General features: G+C 42.3%; 1 protein-coding gene across 1 annotated transcript in view; it reads right to left on the bottom strand.

Annotated features, from left to right (window-relative positions):
- The window catches only part of LOC115174836 (solute carrier family 35 member F1-like), a 154,803-nt gene extending 131,604 nt beyond the window's left edge, over window positions 1-23,199 (bottom strand). The window contains exon 1 of the mRNA XM_029733763.1: window positions 22,774-23,199. Within this exon, the coding sequence (XP_029589623.1) occupies window positions 22,774-22,898 (125 nt within the window). The 5' untranslated portion in view covers window positions 22,899-23,199. The remainder of the gene's footprint in view (window positions 1-22,773) is intronic.
- Window positions 23,200-27,567: the final 4,368 nt, after the last annotated feature.

Below are 27,567 nucleotides of genomic sequence, written 5' to 3'. Positions count from 1 at the left end.
TTTTATTTGTCACATGCTTCGTAGACAACAGATTTAGATTAACAGTGAAATGCTTACCTACGGGTCCTTTTCCAACAATGCAGAGTTAAAGACAAGAAGAAAAAAAATCCACTTCAATCAGTGTAGATGAAGAAGACATCTTAAGCCTTAAGACAATTGAGACATGGATTGTGTATGTGTGCCATTCAGAGGGTGACTGGGAAAGTATAAATATTTAAGTGCCTTTGAACAGTGTATGGTACTTAAAAAAAAGTATTTAACCTTTATTTGAACAGGCTATGGTAGTAGGTTCCAGGCGCACCGGTTTGTGTCAAGAACTGCAACAGTGCATCCCCTGACACCTGCAGGAAGAAAGGAATGAATCTCAGAGAGCTCAGTCTCCCCCATTGCTTCTGCTCTAGTATGCACCTATCAATTCAGAGCAGAAGGTAGTGTAAGATAAAGACACAGTTAACATGCAGAGTTCCCTGGTGCTCTCTGAGCCCCATCCAGATGAAGCTGAACTGTCCTGCTGAGGCCCGGAAGCCAAGAACACCAGTTTCCATTTCAATTGACTCCCTTTCTCTCTCTCTCTCTCTCTCTCCCATTCCCTTTCGACTGTTCACCCAACTGTCTGCGGACATAAAACAAACGATGACTGCCGAACCTGAAATATTTATCCCCAAAATATATAAACAAAAACCCATAGCCTTGGCGTCAGAGGTGTAGCCAAGATAGTTCAAATGGAAATTATTTTGGCTCCAAGACACTTTCGCTGAGAAGAGCAAACACTGAAAGGCACTGGAGAGCTGTGCTTAGACAGGAGACGTGTGCTGTTTGCTAGTGTGACAGACATTTTTTTTTCTTTCAAAGATGTACTGTGTCTTGCGCTGACAAATGTATAGACACCTGAAGCAATGAATGTTCTGATTTAAACATGTCAAAAGGAATAGCACATGCACTTGGGATAAGACTGACAAAAGCACCAAAGACTGTTGTACACATCGTCTAGCATGCAAGCAGAATGAAACCATGCATTTTATTCTCATCATGAAAGAAGCTACCAAAAAGCTAGTTTTTTTTGGTTGTCTTCCTTCAACATCTCTACTCATAGTGATAGAGGCACCATCAAGCAGGACTGTCTAGATAAAAAAGCAGATAGCCATTCTAAAAAAAGAACACACACGAGTGTTTCATCAGTCTGCAAGCAGAGGAATCAGTCATTAGTTCAAACAAGCTACTGCTGAGACAAGCTGTTTTTAAAAGCACAAAGCCATATGCGGTGGAGAAAACATGACTAGAACAAAGGAATAAAAAATGGTCCGTGCACAATGTCTATGTATGCAGTCTCTCCCCTCAGAGGGTTTTACAGACAGCGCCACTAGGCCTTTGGACCTCTGACTAGTAGGACTATGGCAGCTTTTCAAATAGAAAGTCAGCAGCCCTCAGCACTTCTCCACTGTCCCATCAGTCTGGCCTCCTGTCAAACATGGGCAGGCAAGTGAAGCCAGTGTTGAGCAGAGCCCTTCATCTTTCTACCTGCTTTAAGAGATGCATATTTAATCCATGCACTGGCAGCTCCATGAGTTCTGAAATACATCACTGTTCCAATAGCAGACACAGCAGCCAGACACAGCAGGTGGGCAGGCCTATGATGGTGCATATTTCTAGCATATTCAACTGCCAGACATGCTTCCATCGCTTGTTCTTTTCCGTCCATCACCTACTGTAGATTAGTAGCCTACTTTGAGTAAATGGTAGTTATGATACATGGTTCAGTATGTGGTACAGGTCATGTAAACCTAACATGCAACTATACTGAACAATAACATGTAACAATCTCAAAGATTTTATTGAGTTACAGTTCATATAAGGAAATCAGTCAATTGAAATCAATTAATAAGGCCCTAATCTATGGACTTCTGTCAAAGGAATTTTATATCCTAATGCTAATAATTAACAATCAATAAGCCTTGACTAATCCCCAGGGTTTGTAAGACACTGGGTTAATAATTAGGCAAGGACTCAGCTTTCTGCAAAAGGTCTTGTACAGTTTATTCAGAGAACGTTCTGCCCAACATACACAAAGATGTTCATTTTATCCTCTCTCCGCTTACGCACACACATCCACACCCAAAAGTAGATAACCTATGCACACACATACGCACAGACAGTAGGTGAACAGTTTCTCTTCCTTGACCTCCTACCACTGTTCCAGCACTGCTTGTTCCTTTCCCCATAGATTAGGAGAACCTTGAAGGCTACTCCCGGTATCTCACACACATTTCTCTCCCTCTCCAGCCTCTACTAGACCTTTATGAGACTAACTTTCAGTACACTAATTATTAATTATCCATGCTACAGAACTACTAATTAATGATGGATTATTGATTCACTTACCTTCATTAGATAATTCTCTTATCAACTTCACATGACTGGGCAGGGGCGCAGCCAAGGGTGTGCCTGGGAGGGCATAGGCCCATCCACTTGGGAGCCAGGCCCACACACTGGGGAGCCAGGCCCAGACAATCAGAATGAGTTTTTCTCCACAAAAGGGCTTTATTACAGACAGAAATGCTCCTCAGTTTCATCAGCTGTCGGGGTGGCTGGTCTCAAACAAATGTGGAGGTCCTGGGCTGGCATTGTTACACCTGGTCTGTAGTTGTTAGGCTGGTTGGACGTACTGCCAAATTCTCTAAAACGTTGTTGGAGGCGGCTTATGGTAGAGAAATAAACAAAATGATCTGGCAACAGCTCTGGTGTACATTCCTTGGGTCAGCATGCCAATTGCACGGTCCCTCAAAACTTGAGACATCTGTGGCATTGTGTTGTGTCACAAAACCGCACATTTTAGTGTGGCCTTTTATTGTCCCTAGCACTGGGTGCACCTGTGTAATGATCATGCTGTGTAATTAGATTCTTGATATGCCACACCTACACAGGGGGATTAATTATCTTGGCAAAGGAGAAATGCTCACTAGCAGGGATGTAAACACATTTGTGCACAAAATTGTAGAGATCTGTCACATCCTGACCAGTAGAGGGTGTAGTTTTGTCAGGACGTGGCATAAGGGAGTGTGTGTTTTATTGTTTCATTGATTTTGGCCGTGTGACTTCCAATCAGGCACAGCTGTAGAGGGTTGTGGTTGATTGGGAGTCACACATAAGTTGCCTACGTTTCCTTTGTGTTTCGTGGGTAATTGTTCTTGTCACAGTGGTTGCACCTGACAGGACTGTGTTGGCTGTCAGTTTCCTTGTTTTTGTGTAGTTGTAAAGTGTTCGTGTGATTAAATATGACGAACCCTAACTCCGCCGCATTTTGGTCCATTTCTGAAGACAGCCGTTACAAGATCAAAGCTTTTTGTGAGCATTGAACATTTCTGGGATCTTTTATTTCAGCTCATGAAATATGGACCAACACGTTACATGTTGCATTCATATTTTTGTTCAGTATGGTTTACATTTTTTATAAATTCTTAGTCTACAAATTCTATGGAACGCACGTTTACACAGTACTTCAACCGGTTCAATGTGATGGGATAAAAATTATAAGTACAAAAAAAATACAAGCATATAGACGGAATGGCTCAATAATTGATGTCTTGTAGCTTTTTCCAGAACAAGACACTTCAGGCTCTGTTTTAGCTACTCCAGTGAGTAGCTAGGCGAGCTGGAGGCACGGTGATCAGACAGTTGGCAGGCTGGGGCTAGCAGCAGGCGTCGAGGAGAGCCTGTTGAAACCCCCTCGGACGGTTACGTCGGCAGACCAGTTGTGATGGATCGGCGGTGCTCCGTGTCGGCAGCAAAGGGTCCAGGCCAATTGGCAAAAGAGGTATTGAAACCCAGGAATTATCTGACGGATTTGGCGGGAACTGGAACACGCTTTCGTACACGTTGATCCAGAGCATCCCAAACATGCTCAATGGGTGATATGTCTGGTGAGTATTCAGGCGATGGAAGAACTGGGACAATTTCAGCTTCCAGGAATTGTGTACAGATCCTTGCGACATGGGGCCGTGCATCATCATGCTGAAACATGAGCTGATGGCAGCGGATGAATGGCACGACAATGGGCCTCAGGATCTCGTCATGGTATCTCTGTGCATTCAAATCGCCATCGATAAAATGCAACTGTGTTCATTGTCCATAGCTTAAGCCTGCCCAAACCATAACCCCACCGCCACCATGGCACTCTGTTCACAACGTTAACATCAGCAAACCGCTCACCCACACGACGCCATATGCTGCCTGGTACAGTTCTCCAGCGTGTACACTTCTCACAGTACACTTCTCCAGCGTACAAGTGGCCATTGAATGTGAGCATTTGCTCACTTAAGTCGAGTACGACGCCAAACTGCAGTCAGGTCAAGACCCTGGTGAGGACAACGAGCATGCAGATGAGCTTCCCTAAGACGCTTCTGACAGTTTGTGCAGAAATTCTTTGGTTGTGCAAACCCACAGTTTCATCAGCTGTCCGGGTGGCTGGTCTCAGACGATCCCGCATGTGAAGAGGCCGGATGTGGAGGTCCTGGGCTGGCGTGGTTACATGTGGTCTGTGGTTGTGAGGCAGGTTGGGGGAAAAAAATTACGTAGGAGGCGGCTTAGGTAGAGAAATGAACATTCAATTATCTGGCAACAACTCTGGTGGACATTCCTGCACTCAGCATGCCAATTGCACACTCCCTCAAAACTTGAGACATCTGTGGCATTGTGTTACGTGACAAAACTTCCCATTTTACTGTGGCCTTTTATTGTCCCCAGCACAAGGTACACCTGTGTAATGATCCTGCTGTTTAATCAGCTTCTTGATATACCAAATGAGAAATGCTCACTAACAGGGATGTAAACAAATTTGTGCACCAAATAAGCTTTTTGTGCGTATGGAACATTTCTGGGAGTAGTTATTTCAGCTCATGAAACCAACACTTTACATGATGCGTTTATATTTTTGTTCAGTGTAATATGGTAATGAATTGGGTATTGACTAGACACCCTTCGATAACTTCAAGTCCCCTCAGAAACCTTCACACTCAAAAGGGAATGAATAAAGAGTCCAAGGCAGTAATCAATAGACTGCCACACAAACAGCACTCCCAGTTCCAGGAAAGAATGCATGCCACAAACATACTATGAGTCCTTCCTAATGCAATGCATTGTCATCAACTGAGCAGTGAATTTGTGAGATACCAGCAGAAATAAATAAGTAATTAGGATGTCCCTCCTAATGCAATGCATTGTCATCAACCGGGCTGTGATTGCAATCAAGTTTTGTGTTGATGTGTATAAGCATGCAAACATCAGAAATAATCAAGGCAATGTTCCCTTCCAAAAATGTGTTACCCTAAAATAGCCAGTATAATGGCTCCCATAGGATGACATTATAGGAAGACATTCACATAACACAGCAGGGCTTTCCACATTTCTGTGGTATGTGAGAGAGGGTCTGATAATTGTGATAATGGTAAAAAATAACCCACAGTTATGATTTAGTCTTTAACACAAGTCTTTAACCAGAGCTATGATTTAGTCTAACACAATGCTGTGCCGAACTTTGAATATAAAAGCTATGCACAGTATGATAAATTACCTCAGTTAATAGCTTTGAATCCACCTATATTTCAAACATAAAACATATCAATTCTTACTGGAAGAGATATCTTTATATCACACTGAACATAAGGTAAAACACTAGTGGCCTGCAGTATTCAAGCACAGAGCAATCACTGCTCAGTGATTTATTTGAAGACAGAGGTTTCTTATCAGTGTAGAGAATCCTTCCATTTGTAGTCTCTCCTCATTGCACTTTGCCAATGCTATCTCAATCAGCTATCAGCCAGGGAAAGGATAGCTACCTTCTCTCCTGCCTGACTGACAGACGGATACAGTGACAGAAAAACACAGAAAGTGACTGCTTAATAGACCAACCGACAAACGGACAGAATCAGGCTATACTGCCCCCTGTATTGCTGCGGGTTATATTCTAGGCCTGAGGCCGTGTGACTCAGTCGCCTCACTGCTCGGTGCCTTAAGAATAACAGTCAGGGACAGAGCTGGTGTGTCCTGTGTGTGATCTCATCATTGCGGTCCACAGAATCCCTATTTGTTCCCCCTTATCCCGAATTCATGACCCCTGGAGGAGTAAACCAGTATTTTTGTGGGGTGGGGGGGGGTCACTTCTTCACACACATGGCCATTCATCGCCTCTGTGTGAGGAAGCTTGCATGGGAAAAGTCCTTATTGAGACATGGAAGAAAGATAATGTCGTGTTCTCTCTGTTTCCTCCGGTCTCAGGCTCTGTCTCTCTATTTCTTCTCAAAATTCTAAATATTTTTTCTCTCTCTGCCTCACTCTCCCTCTTCCTCTCTCTCATCATCCTCCCCTTGTCTCACCCTGTCTGGTCAAATGAAGGCTGTTCCACCAGTGTCACAGGGGATGGACTTGCTGGGTCCATGGTGGTTGACGGCTTGTTTCACAGCGCTGACCTACTTCACTAAGCCTGGCCTCAATAGTTGGGGAGCGCTGTGGTGTGCCGGGGTAGACCTGGCTAACACCACTAGCTAATTAGTTACATCCAGACAGTCACATTCAAGGATTATACCCAGCACTCTCAGCTCTCTCGCCCACAGATCCCTATTCATCCGTGGGGCTGTGTTTTCGGAGCCTGCTAAACTCCCTGGGTCCTGGGGGACTGTCGATGGCCTGGTGTGGTTGTCTGAGTGAGTGGTCACTCTGCATGTAAAAAAACTGTCAGGCAGGATGGGAATATCAAGCAAACTTAGGGGTGGCAGGTAGCCTAGCGCTTAAGAGCGTTGGGCCAGTAACCGAAAGGAAGCTGGTTTGAATCACAGAAACGACTCGAGAAAAAATCTGTGCATGTGCCCTTGAGCAAAGCACTTAACCTTAATTGTTGCTCTGTCTGCTAATAAATTACTAAAATGTTTTTAAAAAAATGTAAACTTCCTCAGCAGTTAATCGACCGTTGTTCTCCACCATTAGATAACAGTGTGTTATGTGACGCCTGGCACCAAGGGAACTTAAGGTTTAATAGTGCATATGCCACGATGAATCCGTGCAGTGTTAGGTTTCACTCTGACAAATGTCTCTCCAAATGCCGGCTGGTATGTTTAATGTGCAGTGGCACATTGTATGTTGTTGCCAATTCCGTATGGCACATGCTCAATCATAGTGAGATCAATAGAAACCTATCGTCAATAAAATGACAGTCAACATTAAATCATTGCATTAAATAGATGTCTCCAAGCATCTAATTTTGTTTACAAATCTCGGTCAATGAGGTTTGATAGTATAAAACTACATCTACTATCTTCTAGAAATGAATGTCTGTTCTCTGTTGTTAGTGTCACTGATTATAATGATGGAGAGGTCCTAGTTATTGTCCCTCAACACTTTCCCCACTATTCCTCAGGAGTCACTGTGACACTCCTGAGAGAATGGTCCTACTCAACCCTCCGGCAGCAGCACTTCCTAAAGCATTTTCCTCAAAGTTCAGAATGTTCATGATCGAGATTGAATTTGCTGCATAAGTTCCTTAATGCTACAAGCTGAAGCACTCGCACAGTGGTGCCCTCATATTTCCTTCACTGAAAACAGTGTTCTCTAGCAACATCCTGTACTGTACCAACACACGTTAGTACAACACAACACAGGAACTGACAGAAGACCTCCATGATGGTAAGATCATGCCTTTACCACCCCCTCATCATACTCTCACTGTGTTGATTTCCATGTCCAGCCTAAGAATATATGTAGCACGTGTCTTGTGGAATGACTCATGGCCCTGAAATGTCCCTGCCATCTAAGCTACGCCACATTATCACAGGCTGGTGTGGAAGCAAGAAATGGAAAATCACTGCCATGCCGAGTGCGCTACAGTAGTAAGGTCCTAAAAGTCAAACCCCAGCAAGACAGGCACAGTGATCCTGCCATTTTAATTAACCCCAGAGCTGTGATAAGTTGTCCCCCCCACCCACCCCCCCATCTTTCTAATCTTCCCTTGTTGCAGTTTGAGAGTGGCTGAATACACCAGGGAGGACTGTGTCTCTCAAATTCAGGTGACAGCAGCCAACAAAAAAAAGACCATTTAATTTCTCTTAGACTCGCTTATCTCCCTCACGTTCAAACATGATGAGAAAACGCTGTGTTTTGGTAAGATCCTCTAGAACCCTCAAACTAAGAATAGAATATGTTTCTAAACACTTCTACATTGATGTGGATGCTACCATGATTACGGATAATCCTGAATGAATCGTGAATAATGATGAGTGAGAAAGTTAGACGCACAAATATCATACCCCAAAGACATGCTAACCTCTCACCATTACAATAACAAGGGATGTTAGCAATTTTTTTTGGGGGGGTGGGCTATGATATTTATGCGTCTGTAACTTTCTCAGTACTTTTGTAATGCACTGTATCTGTAAGGTCCCTCAGTCGAGCAGTGAATTTTAAACACAGATTCAACCACAAAGACCAGGGAGGTTTTCCAATGCCTTGCAAAGAAGGGCACCTATTGGTAGATGGGTCAAAATAAAAAGCAGACACTGAATATCCCTTTGAGCATGGGGACGTTATTACACTTCGGATGGTGCATCAATACACCCAGTCACTACAAAGTTACAAGCGTCCTTCCTAACTCAGTTTCCGGAGAAGAATGAAACCGCTCAGGGATTTGACCATGAGGCCAATGGTGACTTTAAAACAGTTACAGTTAATGGATATGATTGGAGAAAACTGAGGACGGATCAACAACATTGTAGTTACTGCACAATACGAACCTACACTGAGCAAAAATATAAACGCTGCGTGTAAAGTTTCGTCCCATGTTTCAAGAGCTAAAATAAAAGATCCCAGAAATGTTCCATGCCCACAAAAAGCTTATTTCTCTCAATTTTTGTGAACAAATTTGTTTACGTCCCTGCTAGTGAGCATTTCTCCTTTCCCAAGATAATCCATCCACCTGACAGGTGCAGCATAAAAAGAAGCTGATTAAACAGCATTATCACTACACTGGTGCACCTTGTGCTGAAGACAGTAAAAGGCCACTTTAAAATGTGCAGTTTTGTCACACAACACAATGCCACAGACGTCTCAAGTTTTGAGGGATCGTGCAATTGGCATGCTGACTGCAAGAATGTCCACCAGAGCTGTTGCTAGAGAATTGAATGTTCATTTCTCTACCACAAATCTCCAACGTCGTTTCTGAGAATTTGGCAGTACGTTCAACCGGCCTCACAACCGCAGACCACGTGTAACCATGCCAGCCCAGGACCTCCACATTCGGCTTCTTCACCTGTGAGATTGTCTGAGACCAGCCACCCAGATGGGTCACACCAGATACTGACTTGTTTAGTGATCTACTTTTTTAAGGTACCTGAGACCAACAGATGTATTCCCAGTCATGTGAAATCCATAGATTAGGGCCTAATGAATTTATTTCAATTGACTGATTTCCTTATATGAACTATAACTTAGTAAAATCTTTGAAATTGTTGCATGTTGCATTTATATTTTTTTCAGTGTAAATGAGAGTGAAAAGAAGCCTGTACAGAATATAAATATTCCAAAACATGCATCCTGTTTGCAATAAGTCACTAAAGTAAAACTGCAAAAACTTTACGTCCTGAATACAAAGTGTTATATTTGGGGCAAATCCAACACAATACATCACCGAGTACCACTCTTCATATTTCCAAGCATGGTGGTGGATGCATCATGTTATGGGTATGCTTGTCATCGGCAAGAACTAGGGAGTTTTTTTTAGGATAAAAAGAAACGGAATAGAGCTAAGCAAAGGTAAAATCCTGCAGGAAAACCTGGTTCAGTCTGCTTTCCAACAGACATTTGGAGAAAAATTCACCTTTCAGCAGGACAATAACCTAAAACACAAGGCCAAATATACAAGACGTGGGCTAGTTACAGTTTTCATTTAAATCTGCCTGAAAACGGGACTTGAAAATGGCTGTCAACAACCAACTTGACAGAGCTTAAAAGAATTACAAAAATAATCATGTGAAAATATTGTACAATCCAGGTGTGTAAAGCTCTTAGAGACTTACCGTGAAAGACTCACAGCTGTAATCGCTGCTAAAGATAATTCTAACATGTATTGACTCGGGTTGTGAATACTTATGCAAATTAGATATTCATTTTTCATTTTCAATAAATTTGCAACAATTTCTAAAAACATGTTTTTACTTTGCCATTATGGGTTATTGTGTGTAGATCAATTGAATTCATTTTTAATTCAGGCTGTAACAAAATGTGGAATAAGTCAAGGGGTATGAGTACTTTCTGAAGGCACTATAGGTCCCTCTCCTCACAAGGAAAACATTTTCCTCAGGGACCCATAAAGTACGCCATTATGGATTTTCCGCCATCTTTAATTTTGCAAAAAACACTTAAAACACTATTTCTCTTCAACCAAATGACCGAAACTTGATATGTGGCATCTATGGACAAAAGTCTCAATGCAATATTTTCCAGACTAGTACCCAAAACAACATGGCCTCCATGACCAATAAACATTCACATGGAAGTGGTCTGGCATATACATTCATATTAGTCAGTTACAGATATTTGTATACCAAATGTTGTTACAATACATGTTGCAAACACTGTCAAAACTCAACATATGCAAGAACATTCATATTGGCTAGACGGGGGCGCTGCAATGGGCACGTTTTGTTACTCTCAGAACAGTCAAATTTGAATTGTTGTCACTAATTGGCCCATGGGGGGAGGGGCACCGCATCATTCGTGGGGACTAAATGTTTACTGTTGCCTTGTTTAAGGGTAGTTTTAAAAGAGTTGCCTGCAGGAATGCTTTTTAAAAATGTGCAGGGGTTGAAATTCCAAACAGAAAAAATCTCCTGATTCCATTGGTGCGAAACAGAACAAAAGCAGAATTACTCCACTGGGGAAAAAAGCACGAGTTCACTGAGCCATAGCCCCAAGCTATTTGCAAGGCATCCGATACAGCAGTGTTGAAATGCACTGCAATGTCTGATTAGCAGAATATTACCACATCAAAACAATCTTGGATTCATTTTTTACTTGTTTTGTTAAATAACTGCCTTAGCTGCCTCCCATCAAGCTTCTTAGGGGGTCACTTAGAAGCTTCTTAGGTGAACAGTGAAGAGGTGACTCCGGGATGCTGGCATTCTAGGCAGAGTTGCAAATAAAAAGCCATATCTCAGACTAGCCAACAAAAAGAAAAGATTCAGATGGGCAAAAGAACACAGACACTCGACAGACGAACTCTGCCTAGAAGGCCAGCACCCGGAGTCACCTCTTCACTGTTGACGTTGAGACTGGTGTTTTGTGTCTACCATTTAATGAAGCTGTCAGTTGAGGACTTGTGAGGCGTCTGTTTTTCAAACTAGACACTAATATTCTTGTCCTCTTGCTCAGTTGTGCCCCAGGGCCAGTTTGTGCTGTTCTGTGAAGGGAGTAGTATACAGCGTTGTACGAGATCTTCAGTTTCTTGGCAATTTCTCACATGGAATAGCCTTCATTTCTCAGAACAAGAATAGACTGATGAGATTCAGAAGAAAGTTATTTATTTCTGGCCATTTTCCAGATACTCAACTAGTCGAAAGGCCAGTTTTATTGCTTCTTTAATCAGAACAACCGTTTTCAGCTGTGCTAACATAATGGCAAAAGGGTTTTCAATTAGCCTTTTAAAATGATGAACTTGGATTAGCTAACACAATGTGATTAGCTAACACAACGTGCCATTGGAACACAGGAGGGATGGTTGCTGATAATGGGCCTCTGTATGCCTATGTAGGTATTCCATTTCAAACAAATCTGCCGTTTCTAGCTACAATAGTCATTTACAACATTAACAATGTCTACACTGTATTTCTGATCAATTTGATGTTATTTTAATCGACATAAAATTTGCTTTTCTTTCAAAAACAAGGACATTTCTAAGTGACCCCAAACTTTTGAACGGTAGTGTATGTAAATGTTATATTTTGGTTTTTAATTTTTAATACATTTGCAAAACTTTCTAAAAATCTGTTTTTGCTTTGTCATTATGGGGTGTTGTGTGTGGATTGATGAGGGGGGAAAAACTATTTAATCCATTTTAGAAAAAGGCTGTAATGTAACAAAATGTTGAAAAAGTCAAGGGTTCTGAAAACTTTCAGAATGCACTGTACAGTCAATTAACTCTTGTAACTCTTGGCTGACAACAAGGTTATTTTCAGAGACAAATGCAGATGTAAATGGCAGACAGCATCCTTCATTTTTTAACAAACTAACACTGGCGTGACCATGAATCTCATAGTTGTGACAGCCTTTTCCTTAACTCATTATTTTCTTTTGAGGAGTGTGGCAGCCTGTGAATAATGACATTTAACTGCAAAAGGAGCAGTGAAGTGGTCACACTAGAGCGTGATGCAATGGGTGATTCCTCATGAAACGAGAACAAAAAAAACACCATGATTTATTTGATTTTCACGTAATTGAATCCATAGAATGGTCCTTTGGAGGAAGGATTGTTGACATGTACTGTATTTGACATTTGTATCTTAAAGCATAATTAAGAAATAATTTATTGAAGTTTGAACATTTGTGACATTCTGGCCTAACCCAGGCCTCCTTGATGACTCTACTGTTACATCGGGAAATGCTACAAAGAAAATATAGAATTTTGATTTCAATATACATTATCTTACATTCATTAATGAATATTGAAAAATATGAACATGAATATTTTAAATATGTAAAAAATTATTTGGCTAACGTTTTCATATATTGTTGAACATAATCTACTCTACGGGCATATATTAAAGTTCCAGAGTGGGTTCTCTACTAGTTTTAAAGTCAGGCCCATTTTATACATAGACATTGTCATAGTAGACAATGTAACCAATCACAGTCCTCCTTTCACTTACTGTATATATACTGCTCAAAAAAATAAAGGGAACACTTAAACAACACATCCTCGATCTGAATGAAATAAATAATCTTATTAAATACTTTTTTGTTTACATAGTTGAATGTGCTGACAACAAAATCACACAAAAATAATCAATGGAAATTGAATTTATCAACCCATGGAGGTCTGGATTTGGAGTCATACTCAAAATTAAAGTGGAAAACCACACTACAGGCTGATCCAACTTTGATGTAATGTCCTTAAAACAAGTCAAAATGAGGCTCAGTAGTGTGTGTGGCCTCCACGTGCCTGTATGACCTCCCTACAATGCCCGGGCATGCTCCTGATAAGGTGGCGGATGGTCTCCTGAGGGATCTCCTCCCAGACCTGGACTAAAGCATCCGCCAACTCCTGGACAGTCTGTGGTGCAACGTGGCGTTGGTGGATGGAGCGAGACATGATGTCCCAGATGTGCTCAATTGGATTCAGGTCTGGGGAACGGGCGGGCCAGTCCATAGCATCAATGCCTTCCTCTTGCAGGAACTGCTGACACACTCCAGCCAAATGAGGTCTAGCATTGTCTTGCATTAGGAGGAACCCAGGGCCAACCGCACCAGCATATGGTCTCACAAGGGGTTTGAGGATCTCATCTCGGTACCTAATGGCAGTCAGATTACCTCTGGCGAGCACATGGAGGGCTGTGTGGCCCCCCAAAGAAACGCCACCCCACACCATGACTGACCCACCGCCAAACCGGTCACGCTGGAGGATGTTGCAGGCAGCAGAACGTTCTCCATGGCGTCTCCAGACTCTGTCACGTCTGTCACGTGCTCAGTGTGAACCTGCTTTCATCTGTGAAGAGCACAGGGCGCCAGTGGCGAATTTGCCAATCTTGGTGTTCTCTGGCAAATGCCAAACGTCCTGCACGGTTGTAAGCACAACCCCCACCTGCACGGGCTGTAAGCACAACCCCCACCTGTGGACGTCGGGCCCTCATATCACCTTCATGGAGTCTGTTTCTGACCGTTTGAGCAGACACATGCACATTTGTGGCCTGCTAGAGGTCATTTTGCAGGGCTCTGGCAGTGCTCCTCCTGCTCCTCCTTGCACAAAGGTGGAGGTAGCGGTTCTGCTGCTGGGTTGTTGCCCTCCTACGGCCTCCTCCACGTCTCCTGATGTACTGGCCTGTCTCCTGGTAGCGCCTCCATGCTCTGGACACTACGCTGACAGACACAGCAAACCTTCTTGCCACAGCTTGCATTGATGTGCCATCCTGGATGAGCTGCACTACCTGAGCCACTTGTGTGGCTTGTAGACTCCGTCTCATGCTACCACTAGAGTGAAAGCACTGCCAGCATTCAAAAGTGACCAAAACATCAGCCAGGAAGCATAGGAACTGAGAAGTGGTCTGTGGTCCCCACCTGCAGAATCACTCCTTTATTGGGGGTGTCTTGCTAATTGCCTATAATTTCCACCTGTTGTCTATTCCATTTGCACAACAGCATGTGAAATTTATTGTCAATCAGTGTTGCTTCCTAAGTGGACAGTTTGACTTCACAGAAGTGTGATTGACTTGGAGTTACATTGTGTTGTTTAAGTGTTCCCTTTATTTTTTTGAGCAGTGTATATCATTGCAAATCCTGCAAATCATCAGTAGAGGGCGACCATTTTGAATCCACTTTCACCTTCACTCTGTTGGTAATGTTTACAAATTGGATCATAACGCTAAAAAGTAGCAGAGATCCCACTCTGGAACTTTGATATGTCCGTAGAGTATATTATGTTCAACTGAAATATTAGCCAAATCAAAAATGTAATATTTTCAATATTCAGGTTTACATTTTCAATATTAGTAAATTAATGTACGGAAATTATTATTGACATCAAAATACTATTCATAGGCCTACAGAGCAAGTGGTAAGTCTTCATATGACACCAAGTTTTGCTTTGTAGCACCTACAGATAAAACATTATGGAGTCTTAAAAAATGCTTTCAAACTTTGGTATTTTTTAAACCTCTGGCTTTGGGCTGGATGTGTCAATATCCACAGTTTTCATGTGAGTAAAGTCATACAGTAAAAAAAAAAAATAGGAAGTTGATAGAAACAGGAAGTTTTGGTACAATTTTATAAATGCAGACATATAATTTGTTCGTTCAACATGGTGAGATCTTTTTGTGTCTGTAAAATGAATTATACGAGAAATGGCAGTGGAAATATTGATATAATATCCATCATATCAAAGTAAACTTGGAGTCACACAATGATATGGTGGTGGTCCTCCCACTACGATAAATTATGATGAACTTCACAGGGAAGTAAACGTGCACGGTAATGAGCTTGATGCTCCTTTCCAATAAATAGGGGGTCTTATCCTGTTGACATGATGATCAATGCTTGACTGACATTTGACAAATAAAAATGTTATCCATAATGATCTCATTATGTAGACTAGCCTACCTAGCCTTGAGTGGAAAATGTAATGGAAACACATTGAACTTTAGATTTTTATTATGTCATCACGCACTGATTTTTACCCGCAACAAGTCAGTTTGGTGGAAACACACCACTGGTGGGAAATGGCGCATTTCAATTTTCTTTATGCATATTTTTGAATATTTGGATTGAAAATCTGTCGCCAATTGGATGGATACCTAGATAAAGTGTAGTTCATACATGCATAATCTATGGTCTTACCTCAATTAACCATGAAATCCCTAGTTTGAAAGCATCGGTTTACTGCAAGCTGTGCTGCGCCATTTTCCCTCACGTGGGCCAGTCCCCTAGCAATTCAAGTTCTAGCTTCAGCCCCTTGCCATTTGAGTGACAGCTAGCAAGATGCCCACAGAGCAGAGAGAGAGAGAGAGAGAGAGCAATGACATGGTGCACATATTGGCACATGTGGCTTAATACACAATTTTCTGGGACTACTTTTGGCATGTGAGCGCTACTTTCAGAATTACTTGCTAAAAAGTATACAAATGTACAACAGAATCTCTTTAAAGGAGGCCTGGGTAAGGCAAAAATATCACGAATATTCCAATGTACAATTAATTATTTCTCAGTCATGCTTTAAGATACACATTTTAAATAAATGTTAAAGCACCCATGCACTTTTTAAATCACTGTGTGTCTAATACATCACTGAGTGTTTCTTTTTCTAAGCCTCCTTTTGCCATTGAAATGCTCATTCTGATAGTGTGGGCTTGTTGATACAAATGTAAATATATTTATGTAACCGATGTGAAATGGCTAGTTAGTTAGCGGTGGTGCGCGCTAATAGCGTTTCAATCAGTGACGTCACTCGCTCTGAGACTTGAAGTAGGTTTTCCCCTTGCGTTGCAAGGGTCGCGGCTTTTGTGGCGCGATGGGTAACGTTGCTTCGTGGGGTGTCAGTTGTTGATGTGTGCAAGGGTCCCTGGTTCGAGCCCGGGTTGGGGCGAAGAGAGGGATGGAACCTACACTGTTACATTGATGCTGTTGACCCGGATCATTGGTTGCTGCGGAAAAGGAGGAGGTCAAAGGGGGGTGAGTGTAACCGATGTGAAATGGCTAGTTAGTTAGCGGTGGTGCACGCTAATAGCGTTTCAATCAGTGACGTCACTCGCTCTGAGACTTGAAGTAGGGTTTTGTGGCGCGATGGGTAACGATGCTTTGTGGGTGTCAGTTGTTGATGTGTGCAAGGGTCCCTGGTTCGAGCCCAGGTTGGGGCGAAGAGAGGGACGGAACCTACACTGTTACATTTACATACACTGCCCTGCTTGGCGGATAGGATCGTCTAAAGCCCTTAAACTCAACTCTGGACCTCGAAGCCAGTTCCACTGTGGTTTTTCATTGTTCCCCTCTAATCAGGGTCTGATTTAGACCTGGGACACCAGGTGGATAATATTAATTATCAGGTAGAACCGAAAAAAAGGCTTGTAGGGTAAGAGTTGAATACGCCTGCTCTAGAGCCTACCCCTTCAAAGGAGGAGGATAGATATGCAAATATAAGATTACTGGTCATTGGTCAGAATAATCAGATCAGATTGTGATGCCATGATCTGGGCCAAAAACACCATCCCAGCTGAACAGGCTGAAATTACACAAAAATAGCATTATCATTTTTACAATTTCAGTGTTATTTCAACCTCAGTGTGGAAATATCATAAAAAAACAGGAAATCACATTTTTAAACTGCACTGCCCTTTAACAAGGACCCTTTAATTACATTTTGTGAAAATCTCCAAAATCATGGTCTTTTTTTGTTCTAGTTTCATGAGGAATCACCCTAATGCAGCATTTGCCCGTATTAAACTAAACACAAACAGGACATTGTCCATCTGAGACTTGCCAAGGGTTAGCCCTGCTGGGACTGGATACCCCATTTTCAGTTTCAACTTTTGCTCAGAGTGAACTTTTTGTCTGACTCTATATGGTTCCATTTGACGTCAGAGTGGCTCTCATGAGCCATGTAAGGCTCTTTGACCTGACTCACATTGAAATTACACTCCGAAATTAAACTACAAAACTGCAAGTGACATTCAACCATGGATCAGCAAAGAGCTTTAGTATTGATGTTCTGCTTGCAGAGACAGTGACTAGGATTGCTTGTTAGACCAAGTTCTGTATGACTATCTATATAGTTAAGTATTTCAAATATTTCACAAAATGTTATCATTTTATATTTCAAAGTATTTGATTCAACCAAGCACCAGTCTTCACATTTCATCTTAAAGGGCCAGATAGATTCTGGGGTTCCCTTTAACAGTTCCAGACATTCTAACCATTTTAACTTCAGCTGTTCAGTGCCTAGTCATGCTGCCATAGGAAAGAGGAACAAAGTTGCGCTGTGAGACCCAGGAAGTGTTGCCTAGCCATGTGAATGGCTTGGATGCACCAGAACAATGCTCGCCGCCTGCCGTTTCCTCAGACAGCCGCCCAGATTCCACGTATTATACCCCAGGTTGCCTGGCAGTGGAACCCTCCTATTGGAGCCTCAATCACACATTACAACCTGCCAAAGAGCATTGGTTTAAAAGCCATGAAAATAACCACCGGCAGGCCACTACATTTTCAAAGCCACCATTAATTTCTAGCTATTTCTATCTAACAGCCTTTTATTTTGCAATGCAGGAACCGGGAAAAAAATTATTTTGCTTCAGCACACACATTTCTTGATCCATGTTTAATTATTGTTGTGTGAAGAGGTGGAATAAGTTTGTTTCCAGCTGCAGATAAGAAGAGTGCCATTGCCTAAAATTTGCTCAGGAGCTCTTTTCAGGAGTTGAAACAATGAATCTCCCTATTGAAGTGCTCCATCTGCTTGACTTTCACAAGGTTGAATGACAACAACTAATGAGTAAAAGAGATCCTATGTCTGGCAGAATCTGTCCTTACTACTATATTCATAACTGATTAGATCACTCGCAATCCTGTGTGTTATCGATCTCAGCCTAAAGTACTGTCATTACAGATATACACTGAGTATACAAAAGATTAAGAACACCTGCTCTTTCCATGACAGACAGACCAGGTGAATCAAGGTGAAAGCTATGATCCCTTATTGATGTCACTTGTTAAATCCACTTCAATCAGTGTAGATAAAGGAGAGGAGACGGGTTAAAGGATTTTTAAGCCTTGGATTGTGTATGTGTGCCATTCAGAAGGTGAATGGGCAAGACTAAAGATTTAAGTGCCTTTGAACGGGGTACGGTAGTTGGTGCCAGTTGCACCAGTTTGTGTCAAGAACTGCAACACTGCTGGGTTTTTGACTCAACAGTTTCCTGTGTGTATCAAGAATGGTCCACGACCCTAAGGATATCCAGACAACTTGGCACAACTGTGGGAAGCATTTGACTCAACATGGGCTTTCGACACCTTGTAGAGTCCATGCCCTGATGAACTGAGGCTGTTCTGAGGGCAAAAGGGGGCTTGCAAATCAATATTAGGGAGGTGGCCCTAATGCTTGGTATACTCAGTGTACATTGCCCAGTTTCACCATTGCAAGATAGTCAAAGTAATACATCTTATGAGGTGAGAGAACGCAACAAGGTTGGTAATTGAAATAAAAGAGCTCCATTGAAGGAGACGGAGCCTCCATTTTCTACAGTGAAGCATAAAATGTGTCTTGTTTATGCCCTGAAGCCAGGCTGGACAAAAATGACCCTTAAGATAATGGATTCAGAGGACATGTCTCTTTTCATTCATCTTACAACCCACCATGCAATCAATGAATGTTATTCCAGTTCTTGTAATATTTTAGAAAAAATAGAACGTGTGTCAGGCAGCCAAGAAAAGCTCAAAAGCTGCGAAAAAAGATGGATCATTGCCGTAAACGCATTGTTGTGGGAAATTACCACAGAGCCAAAGATCTGCTTCGACTGAATAAAGTAGAGGCACAGAAATCAAGTTTGGTGCACTGGTGCTACTCTGTTGTTCTCTGTTGTTGTGTTGATGAACTCCCTCAAGTTAGTCTGTGACATGCTGCAAAACAATAAAACTGCACAGTCCCTAAAGGGAAAATCAGTTCCGAAACTTGTATTGCTTGTAATTGTCCACCATTCCCCTTTAGGATAGAATACATCTTTACATAATTTATATACTGCAGTTTACAAGCTATTGTTTACCTGCTCACTACATTACACTACCTGATGAATGTTTTCGTTTCAAATATTGATTTGCATGTAAACTTTTAGCCTTATCAAAACAAATAGATCCTGAAGCTGCCATTAGCCTATAGCTAAAAGGTTAGAGAGATGATGGGAAAAAAACAGGAGTAGTTGATAGATTACTCATCGGTGAGTCTATCTAGTGGTGTAGCAGACTCCCTTTTCTGATATTCCGTCATGGCATCAGCTAATCCAAGCTTCCGCAAACACAACACTTCACAAACCTGATACAAGGATGCTCCAATCCATCAGAAGCATATTTATCTGCATCCATCCAGCCATTTCAGAGATGGCCTTTTTCATATCTCTTGGCATAGAAAGAGTGTTATTGTATTCTTGGACAGTTCAGTACAGTAACTCCCAGCTGGTCACAGAAACCTTGAAGCCTGATTCTTTGGGGCAGCCCTTAGCAACATCCTGATAACAAAAACAACAGCGAGTCACTTTCACAGTGAGAGTGGAATTCTCTCCCTCCAGGACAACAATAGCCCCAAAGCAGCCGAGTGGGCAGCCCGATCTGGGCCTGCACAGATTACACCTTGCGGGACATTGTTCTCTGGCTATATGGGAGTTCTAGGGATGAAGAGGAGCAGCAGATGGCAAGAAGAGGGAGAAAGTAGAGAGTAGGCAGACCAAGGCAAGACCACCAGCTGTCATCCTCCACTGTGCCCTCTCACTGTCGCAGCTGGACCTCCATTACCCCTGTCTGAGGCTCAGAGGCACACACAACAAGCAGATACACAAGCACATGCCACAGACATTCCACAAGAGAGGAACAAACACAAAGCACCACTTGCAAGAGTATAGAGTGTACACACAAACACACTTCTTAAGGTGATATGGCACTGGCAAACACACACACTGTTGATCCAAACCAAATCTTAGCAGAGAGAGGAATAAAGAAAAGCAACAGAGTATTCATTTAACAACTCTGGTCCTGGGGTTTGGATGACTCAAGATAACCCTTGTTTTCAATTAATGAGTCTCCAACTGGTTTGGATAGGCTTTGCTATAAGACCCATGTGGGTGCTCCCGAGTGGCGCAGCGGTCTAAGGCACTGCATCTCAGTGCTAGAGGCGTCCCTACAGACACCCTGGTTTGAATCCAGGCTGTATCACAACCGGCCGTGATTGGGAGTCCCATAGGGTGGTCCGGGTTTGGCCGGACCATGCCATAGGCCGCCATAGGACGGCGCTAATATGAACCCTTAAGAGAGTCTGGAATGCTGGTTTTGGGCTTTGGACATAATTTGAGAGAAAAGTAACACCTTTTAAAAGCATAACATAAGCAGGATGAAAATCAAAACATTACTCTTCCATAGGTTGTAAAAGTTTATATCAGGGGTTCCCAAACTCTTTTGCTTCGTGCCAATTGAGGTGTCTTTCGAGTCGCAACCCACCAAAAGGGTTCAGTGGTGAAAAACAAACACAGACCAAAGAATAAGTCAAAAACAATCTTGGCAGTGGAGAGAACATTTGGCTATGGACCTGAAATAAAGTGATGCAGTTTTAAAGGCAAGTTTTCTACAATTCTATCCATTCTGGAATGGAGCTGAGATAAAATGTTGCAGTTTAAACACATTTCCTGCAATTCTACACAAAATCTAAAGAGATTTTCCAGTACTTTTGTTTACTTCTTAACCAGTAATTCTTAAAGTAGCGCTAACAAGCCAAAAGCAGTCTTCGAAAAATTGCATACTACATTCACATGTGTGCAGATATGTACATCACGTCATTGCTTTTTCTCTCTCTACTGTGTGTGCATCTTGCTAGCTGTCACTCAAATGGCCAGGGTCTGAACCTCATTGGCTAGAACTCGAATTGCAAGGGGGCTGGCCCATGTGGGAAAAATGGCACAGCTTCCATATAATAAACTGCTTTCAAACTAGGGATTTTGTGTTGAATTGAGGTAGAATAGTAATTCTGCATGTATGAACTACACAATGACACATCCAGCCCAAAGCGGGAGATTTAAAAAATACTTAGTCGTCTCCGAAGTTCCCGAAGCATGTCTTAAATCTGTGTTCTTATGCTGAAACATTCTAACAAAATTAATGGGGACCTGACTGTGTAGCTTTTATTTTGTTGATTGTAAATGTATTATTAGGTTATTATTTCAAAATATGGGTCCGTTATCTTTTCTATACTTTATTTTGTTTTAGTCTAAGTTTACACTGAAAGCGTTTTTTGTCATCTCGAACATGTATAGAATTTTTTTAATTTTTTTTAATTTACAATGCAAAAAAAAAATACAACGGACCAAGGCATTCTGCATTATAGGGTTATCAGCTATACAGGTGGGACCATGGGAACGACAATCCCAATGCTTTGTTTTAACGTTTAGAAATGTCATTCATCACTTGCGATATGATTTTCGAAACATATGGAACTTACCTTTCATATCAGCAAGAAATAACCTTTCAAATAAGAAATGTACACTTACTGTAGCAGGTTTCTGGTGCGTCTCCAGGAGATTAACTACACTTACGCTACACAGTTACACTTACAAACAGGTGTTCAAGCACGCTAGATACTGTAGCTAATCAGTAACAAGCGCTTTAACATGGAGATGTGTTGGAACACTAACCCTATAACGGTGTGCAGTAATTTAACCTTTAGATTTTTTGAAAACGATTTCTTGCTGATATGAAATATAGTTATGTTTCCAAAACCGTACCCCGAAGTGATGCTTAAAGTTCAGTCCAAGCCTCACGGCAAAAAGATGCGTCCCCCGGCCAAAAGATAACAGTACTCCCAATAGCAGAAGACAGCGCCTATGCGCGCGACCCAACTGGACACCACAATTTGGGAACCACTAGGCTACTACTTTAGGTAATTGTGATTTATGCAGGTGGTTGATTGCTGAATCTTCATGCTACAACACTATTGTTTCCATACAAATATCAAAAACACATAACCAAAAACAGCATTTCAATATTTATTGAAATACGACACTGTAGGCTAATGTAAAACTGCATTCACACACTGCTGAAATATGTTTTTCTTGCTCTGACCAATTGCTCCGCTGTTTCAGAAAATGACGTTTTGATAAACGTGCGCAGAATTTAAACTTGGCAAGTGGTGCTTTACAAAAGAAACGAATGAAGCAACAATAATACGCTATGTCAAGTGTTTGATGTAAAAACGAATAATTATACATAGCCTATGCTTGAATTGTATGCATTGTATCACATTTGGTCCAATCAAGTCGGCAGTAGCCTAACATTTCTCATTCTTACCTGCTAAACACTTTTCTTATCCTTTGAACCAGGGTCGGCGATGCCGTGATGGTTTCAGGAGGCATGGTCTCAATGGTGGTGACAACATGATTCTGCTGCGAGGATATCATCTCTGAACTAAACATTTAACGATCAGAAACCAGGGTGCATTCTGCTCCGTGCACGGAGAGGACGTAGGGGCTCGGGTACTCCACGAGGGACTAGATCCGATTATCGGTGCGCGCGATGGACAGCCTCAGCATTCATTCCATGGTTCACACAGGTGAAGATGATGACGCTGCTGTATTTACAAAAAGTGAAGAATGTGTGTTGACCACACACACGGGGAGTTCATGAAAGATGCACCTGTTCCTTAGTGAAATGTTTGCAGAGGTACCCCGGTCCGTCAGTGTGCATTTTCTGAATCCTTGCTTCAGACTGTGCGGTGATTATGAGAGGCGACTGGTTTTGGAAGGGACGTGAACTACCTTTATTAGCCAGCAGGGAGAGTGATTTCACCACAGTTAGTGCTGTTGAACCTGAGGAATAAACCCACTGATTTAGGTCTACTGTTGGAATACAGCATTGTAAATAGCCTGCAGATAAAGCAGATAGTTGTGCTCTATATACATAGTCCCTACAAATAGTCTGGTGTGGGGTTATAACAGATAAGCAATGCAGGTGTTCATTGGCGAAAATAAGCATTAAGGAAATGTAACAATTTCAGTAATGCCATACTGTAAACCAATTTTTACTTTTTTCACTTTCAAAAGGGTCTGGACTGACTTAATATTCCATAGGGATATAACCTAATGATTCTATTTTAATGGATAAAAGAAAGGAAATATTTGTATATTCATTCAAATAAATGTCATGTCATCCATATCAGTTGAATCACAGCAATGTTTCCAGTGCCTTTGAATATGTCTACTTTATTCACCAAACCTTCAAATCTCTCTACCTCGAAGTCAAGTTAGCTGTTGCATAGTCTCGTGTTGCCACCCTCCCTAACTCCATACCGAAGCTAGCTGTCACAAGATCAGATGTCAAGGAAAGCTGTCACAAACAACAGATGGGTTTGTGGTGATGAGACCGTTTGGAACTTAAGCACAACTAAAAACAGTGAGCTGAGCTTTGCTTCCTCTAGTCAGAAAGACACCTCAACATAACCTAGTCTTTTTTTTATCTCTATGCTTGGCTCTGCCCACACAGGGACATTTTCACAGACAGTCAAGACTGGCTTGTTTTGGAGCTGCCAATCTTCTGGTGGAAACCACATGAGTCACTCAGAGTGACAATCACAATGTTTACAGGGAGAAAAACAGCATGTCCCATGAATAATGAAATTATGAATGATGAAATGTAATCTGAGCAGCAATGGGAGGGAAGGGCCTCTTCTCTCTGATGTAATTCTACAGCAGCACAGTGTATGACAAACTAGATACTGTTGAATAATCGGGTGTCATTATTGTCATTCAAATGGCCATGTTACACCGTGTCAGAGGGCTTACTACAGCCTCTAAGCCATTTTCATGGCTCAGCTCAGCAGTCCCTATGTCCTGGAGAACTGTGGGGTTTTTCTAGCCTGGAACACCCTGTGGACCCGTCAGCCTGTCTCACACACATCATCATGAGGCCATAAACGATGACAGGTGAACACATTATGGTAATATAAAGGATTTGGTTTGGGGTACATTGGTGGTGGAGTTTACCGTGATTGAAATTCCAAGTCCCTCTTTGGCCAACACTACTTTATGAATAGGACCAACTCCTTGGGTCTTCTTCAGTACATGTGTTTCCTGAGGGAGAGATCAAACAGGCAAATAAATAATCAGTGATAATCAAACAGTGGAAAAAATACCTTAAACTACAATGAATGTCAATGAATATACACTGCTCAAAAAAATAAAGGGAACACTAAAATAATACATCCTAGATCTGAATGAATGAAATAATCGTATTAAACACTTTTATCTTTACATAGTTGAATGTGCTGACAACAAAATCACACAAAAATAATCAATGGAAATCCAATTTATCAACCCATGGAGGTCTGGATTTGGAGTCACACTCAAAATTAAAGTGGAAAACCACACTACAGGCTGATCCAACTTTGATGTAATGTCATTAAAACAAGTCAAAATGAGGCTCAGTAGTGTGTGTGGCCTCCACGTGCCTGTATGACCTCCCTACAACGCCTGGGCATGCTCCTGATGAGGTGGCGGATGGTCTCCTGAGGGATTTCCTCCCAGACCTGGACTAAAGCATCCGCCAACTCCTGGACAGTCTGTGGTGCAACGTGGCGTTGGTGGATGGAGCGAGACATGATGTCCCAGATGTGCTCAATTGGATTCAGGTCTGGGGAACGGGCGGGCCAGTCCATAGCATCAATGCCTTCCTCTTGCAGGAACTGCTGACACACTCCAGCCACATGAGGTCTAGCATTGTCTTCCATTAGGAGGAACCCAGGGCCAACCGCACCAGCATATGGTCTCACAAGGGGGTCTAAGGATCTCATCTCGGTACCTAATGGCAGTCAGGCTACCTCTGGCGAGCACATGGAGGGCTGTGCGGCCCCCCAAAGAAATGCCACCCCACACCATGACTGACCCACCGCCAAACCGGTCATGCTGGAGAATGTTTCAGGCAGCAGAACGTTCTCCACGGCGTCTCCAGACTGTCACGTCTGTCACATGTGCTCAGTGTGAACCTGCTTTCATCTGTGAAAAGCACAGGGCGCCAGCGGCGAATTTGCCAATCTTAGTGTTCTTTGGCAAATGCCAAACGTCCTGCACGGTGTTGGGCTGTAAGCACAACCCCCACCTGTGGACGTCGGGCCCTCATACCACCCTCATGGAGTCTGTTTCTGACCGTTTGAGCAGACACATGCATATTTGTGGCCTGCTGGAGGTCATTTTGCAGGGCTCTGGCAATGCTCCTCCTTGCACAAAGGCGGAGGTAGCGGTCCTGCTGCTGGGTTGTTGCCCTCCTACGGCCTCCTCCACGTCTCCTGATGTACTGGCCTGTCTCCTGGTAGCGCCTCCATGCTCTGGACACTACGCTGACAGACACAGCAAACCTTCTTGCCACAGCTCGCATTGATGTGCCATCCTGGATGAGCTGCACTACCTGAGCCACTTGTGTGGGTTGTAGACTCCGTCTCATGCTACCACTAGAGTGAAAGCACCGCCAGCATTCAAAAGTGACCAAAACATCAGCCAGGAAGCATAGGAACTGAGAAGTGGTCTGTGGTCTCCACCTGCACAACCACTCCTTTATTGGGGGTGTCTTGCTTATTGCCTATAATTTCCACCTGTTGTCTATTCCATTTGCACAACAGCATGTGAAATTTATTGTCAATCAGTGTTGCTTCCTAAGTGGACAGTTTGATTTCACAGAAGTGTGATTGACTTGGAGTTACATTGTGTTGTTTAAGTGTTCCCTTTATTTTTTTGAGCAGTATATTATCCCTAGTGTTGGCTCCAACACCCCACTCACATGCCCCACTGGAGATGGCAGGGGGTTCTTGGGGTTGTTGTGGCCCACATCAAGTGCCTCCACAGCCTTTAACAGTTTGAGGAAGTCTCTCTACTACCTGTGCATCTGGAAAGTAACTGCACTTTCCTGTCAACCTGCTGGCTGTTGCACAAATCAGGATTACTCATTCTCACCCCTCTTGTTAATTAGGCAGAATGAAACACATAATTAATAAAGGGTAATTGACAGGGAAATTGATTAAGTAAATTGTTTCACCCAGGCAGAGTTTGAAGCAGGGTTGGGGTCAATTCCATTTAAATTCCAGTCAATTCAGAAAGTGAACCAAATTCAAATTCCAAATTTCCCTCATTGAAAAGCATTGATGAGAATTGGAATTGGAATTTCAGATTACTCCCTGAATTGACTGAAATTCAACTTGACCCCAACCCAGGATTTAAGTAGAAAGTATTCTGCCAAATTCACCTGGAATTCCCAATGTTAGAGGATTATTTCCATATTAGTTACTGAGTCTGTCAGCAGAACCACAGCCATGATAGGAGAGTATTGCATGTATGTATAAATATTTCTGCGTAACAATACAGACATTCTGCTGTGGAAGTTGTGAATGGCCATTGAATCTCTGTCGCAACAGCATTTTGCAGTAACCTATTCTTTGTATGTTGGAAGTACCAGAATTAGCTGAGGACAGATCTCTTTTCACTGGAACAAAGGAAAACGCTCAGGGTAGCTGATAGCAGCTATGGATTTAGTCCATCCTAGACCTCTAATACTTGTGAGAGGCTGTATTTAGTCCGTCTGTAAGATTTAGTCCGTCCTAGACCGCTGATTCTCATCCTATTCGGACTTAGAGACAATGAAACAGCTTTGGACTTGTATTCCTGATAAGGGGGGGTACTCCCGGGGCCATGTGTACTAATGGACTTAAATTACTTTATAAATATCTGACTATATTTAACTATGCTGGGTGTTCTCCTTCCTCTATTTTGGTCGCAGCATGAAATGCAGAAGAAAACAGTAATTACTCAGAATGTAAGCTATTTATGTTTAATTCTGTTTTATGTGATTTGTGAAATTAATGTGGTCATTTTATTGGGATGGGTCCTACACAGGCAGCCCAATTCTGATCTTTTTCCCAATTATTGGCAAAAGAGCTGACCTGATTGGTCAAAATACCAATTAGTGGAAAAATATCAGAATTAGGCTGCATGTGGAAACATAGCCATAGTCTTGTTCATGGGCTGAACTGATGACACACTCTTCCACTGTCCGTCTCAGTCCCTCAGAACCTTAGCAGGTTGTTAGTACACCGAGAGACGG

This window comes from Salmo trutta, chromosome 35 (assembly GCF_901001165.1).
Source record: "Salmo trutta chromosome 35, fSalTru1.1, whole genome shotgun sequence".
In the NCBI taxonomy this organism is placed as follows: domain Eukaryota; kingdom Metazoa; phylum Chordata; class Actinopteri; order Salmoniformes; family Salmonidae; genus Salmo; species Salmo trutta.
Note: the sequence above shows the minus strand (reverse complement) of the source record. Positions and strands in the feature narration are given on the sequence as shown.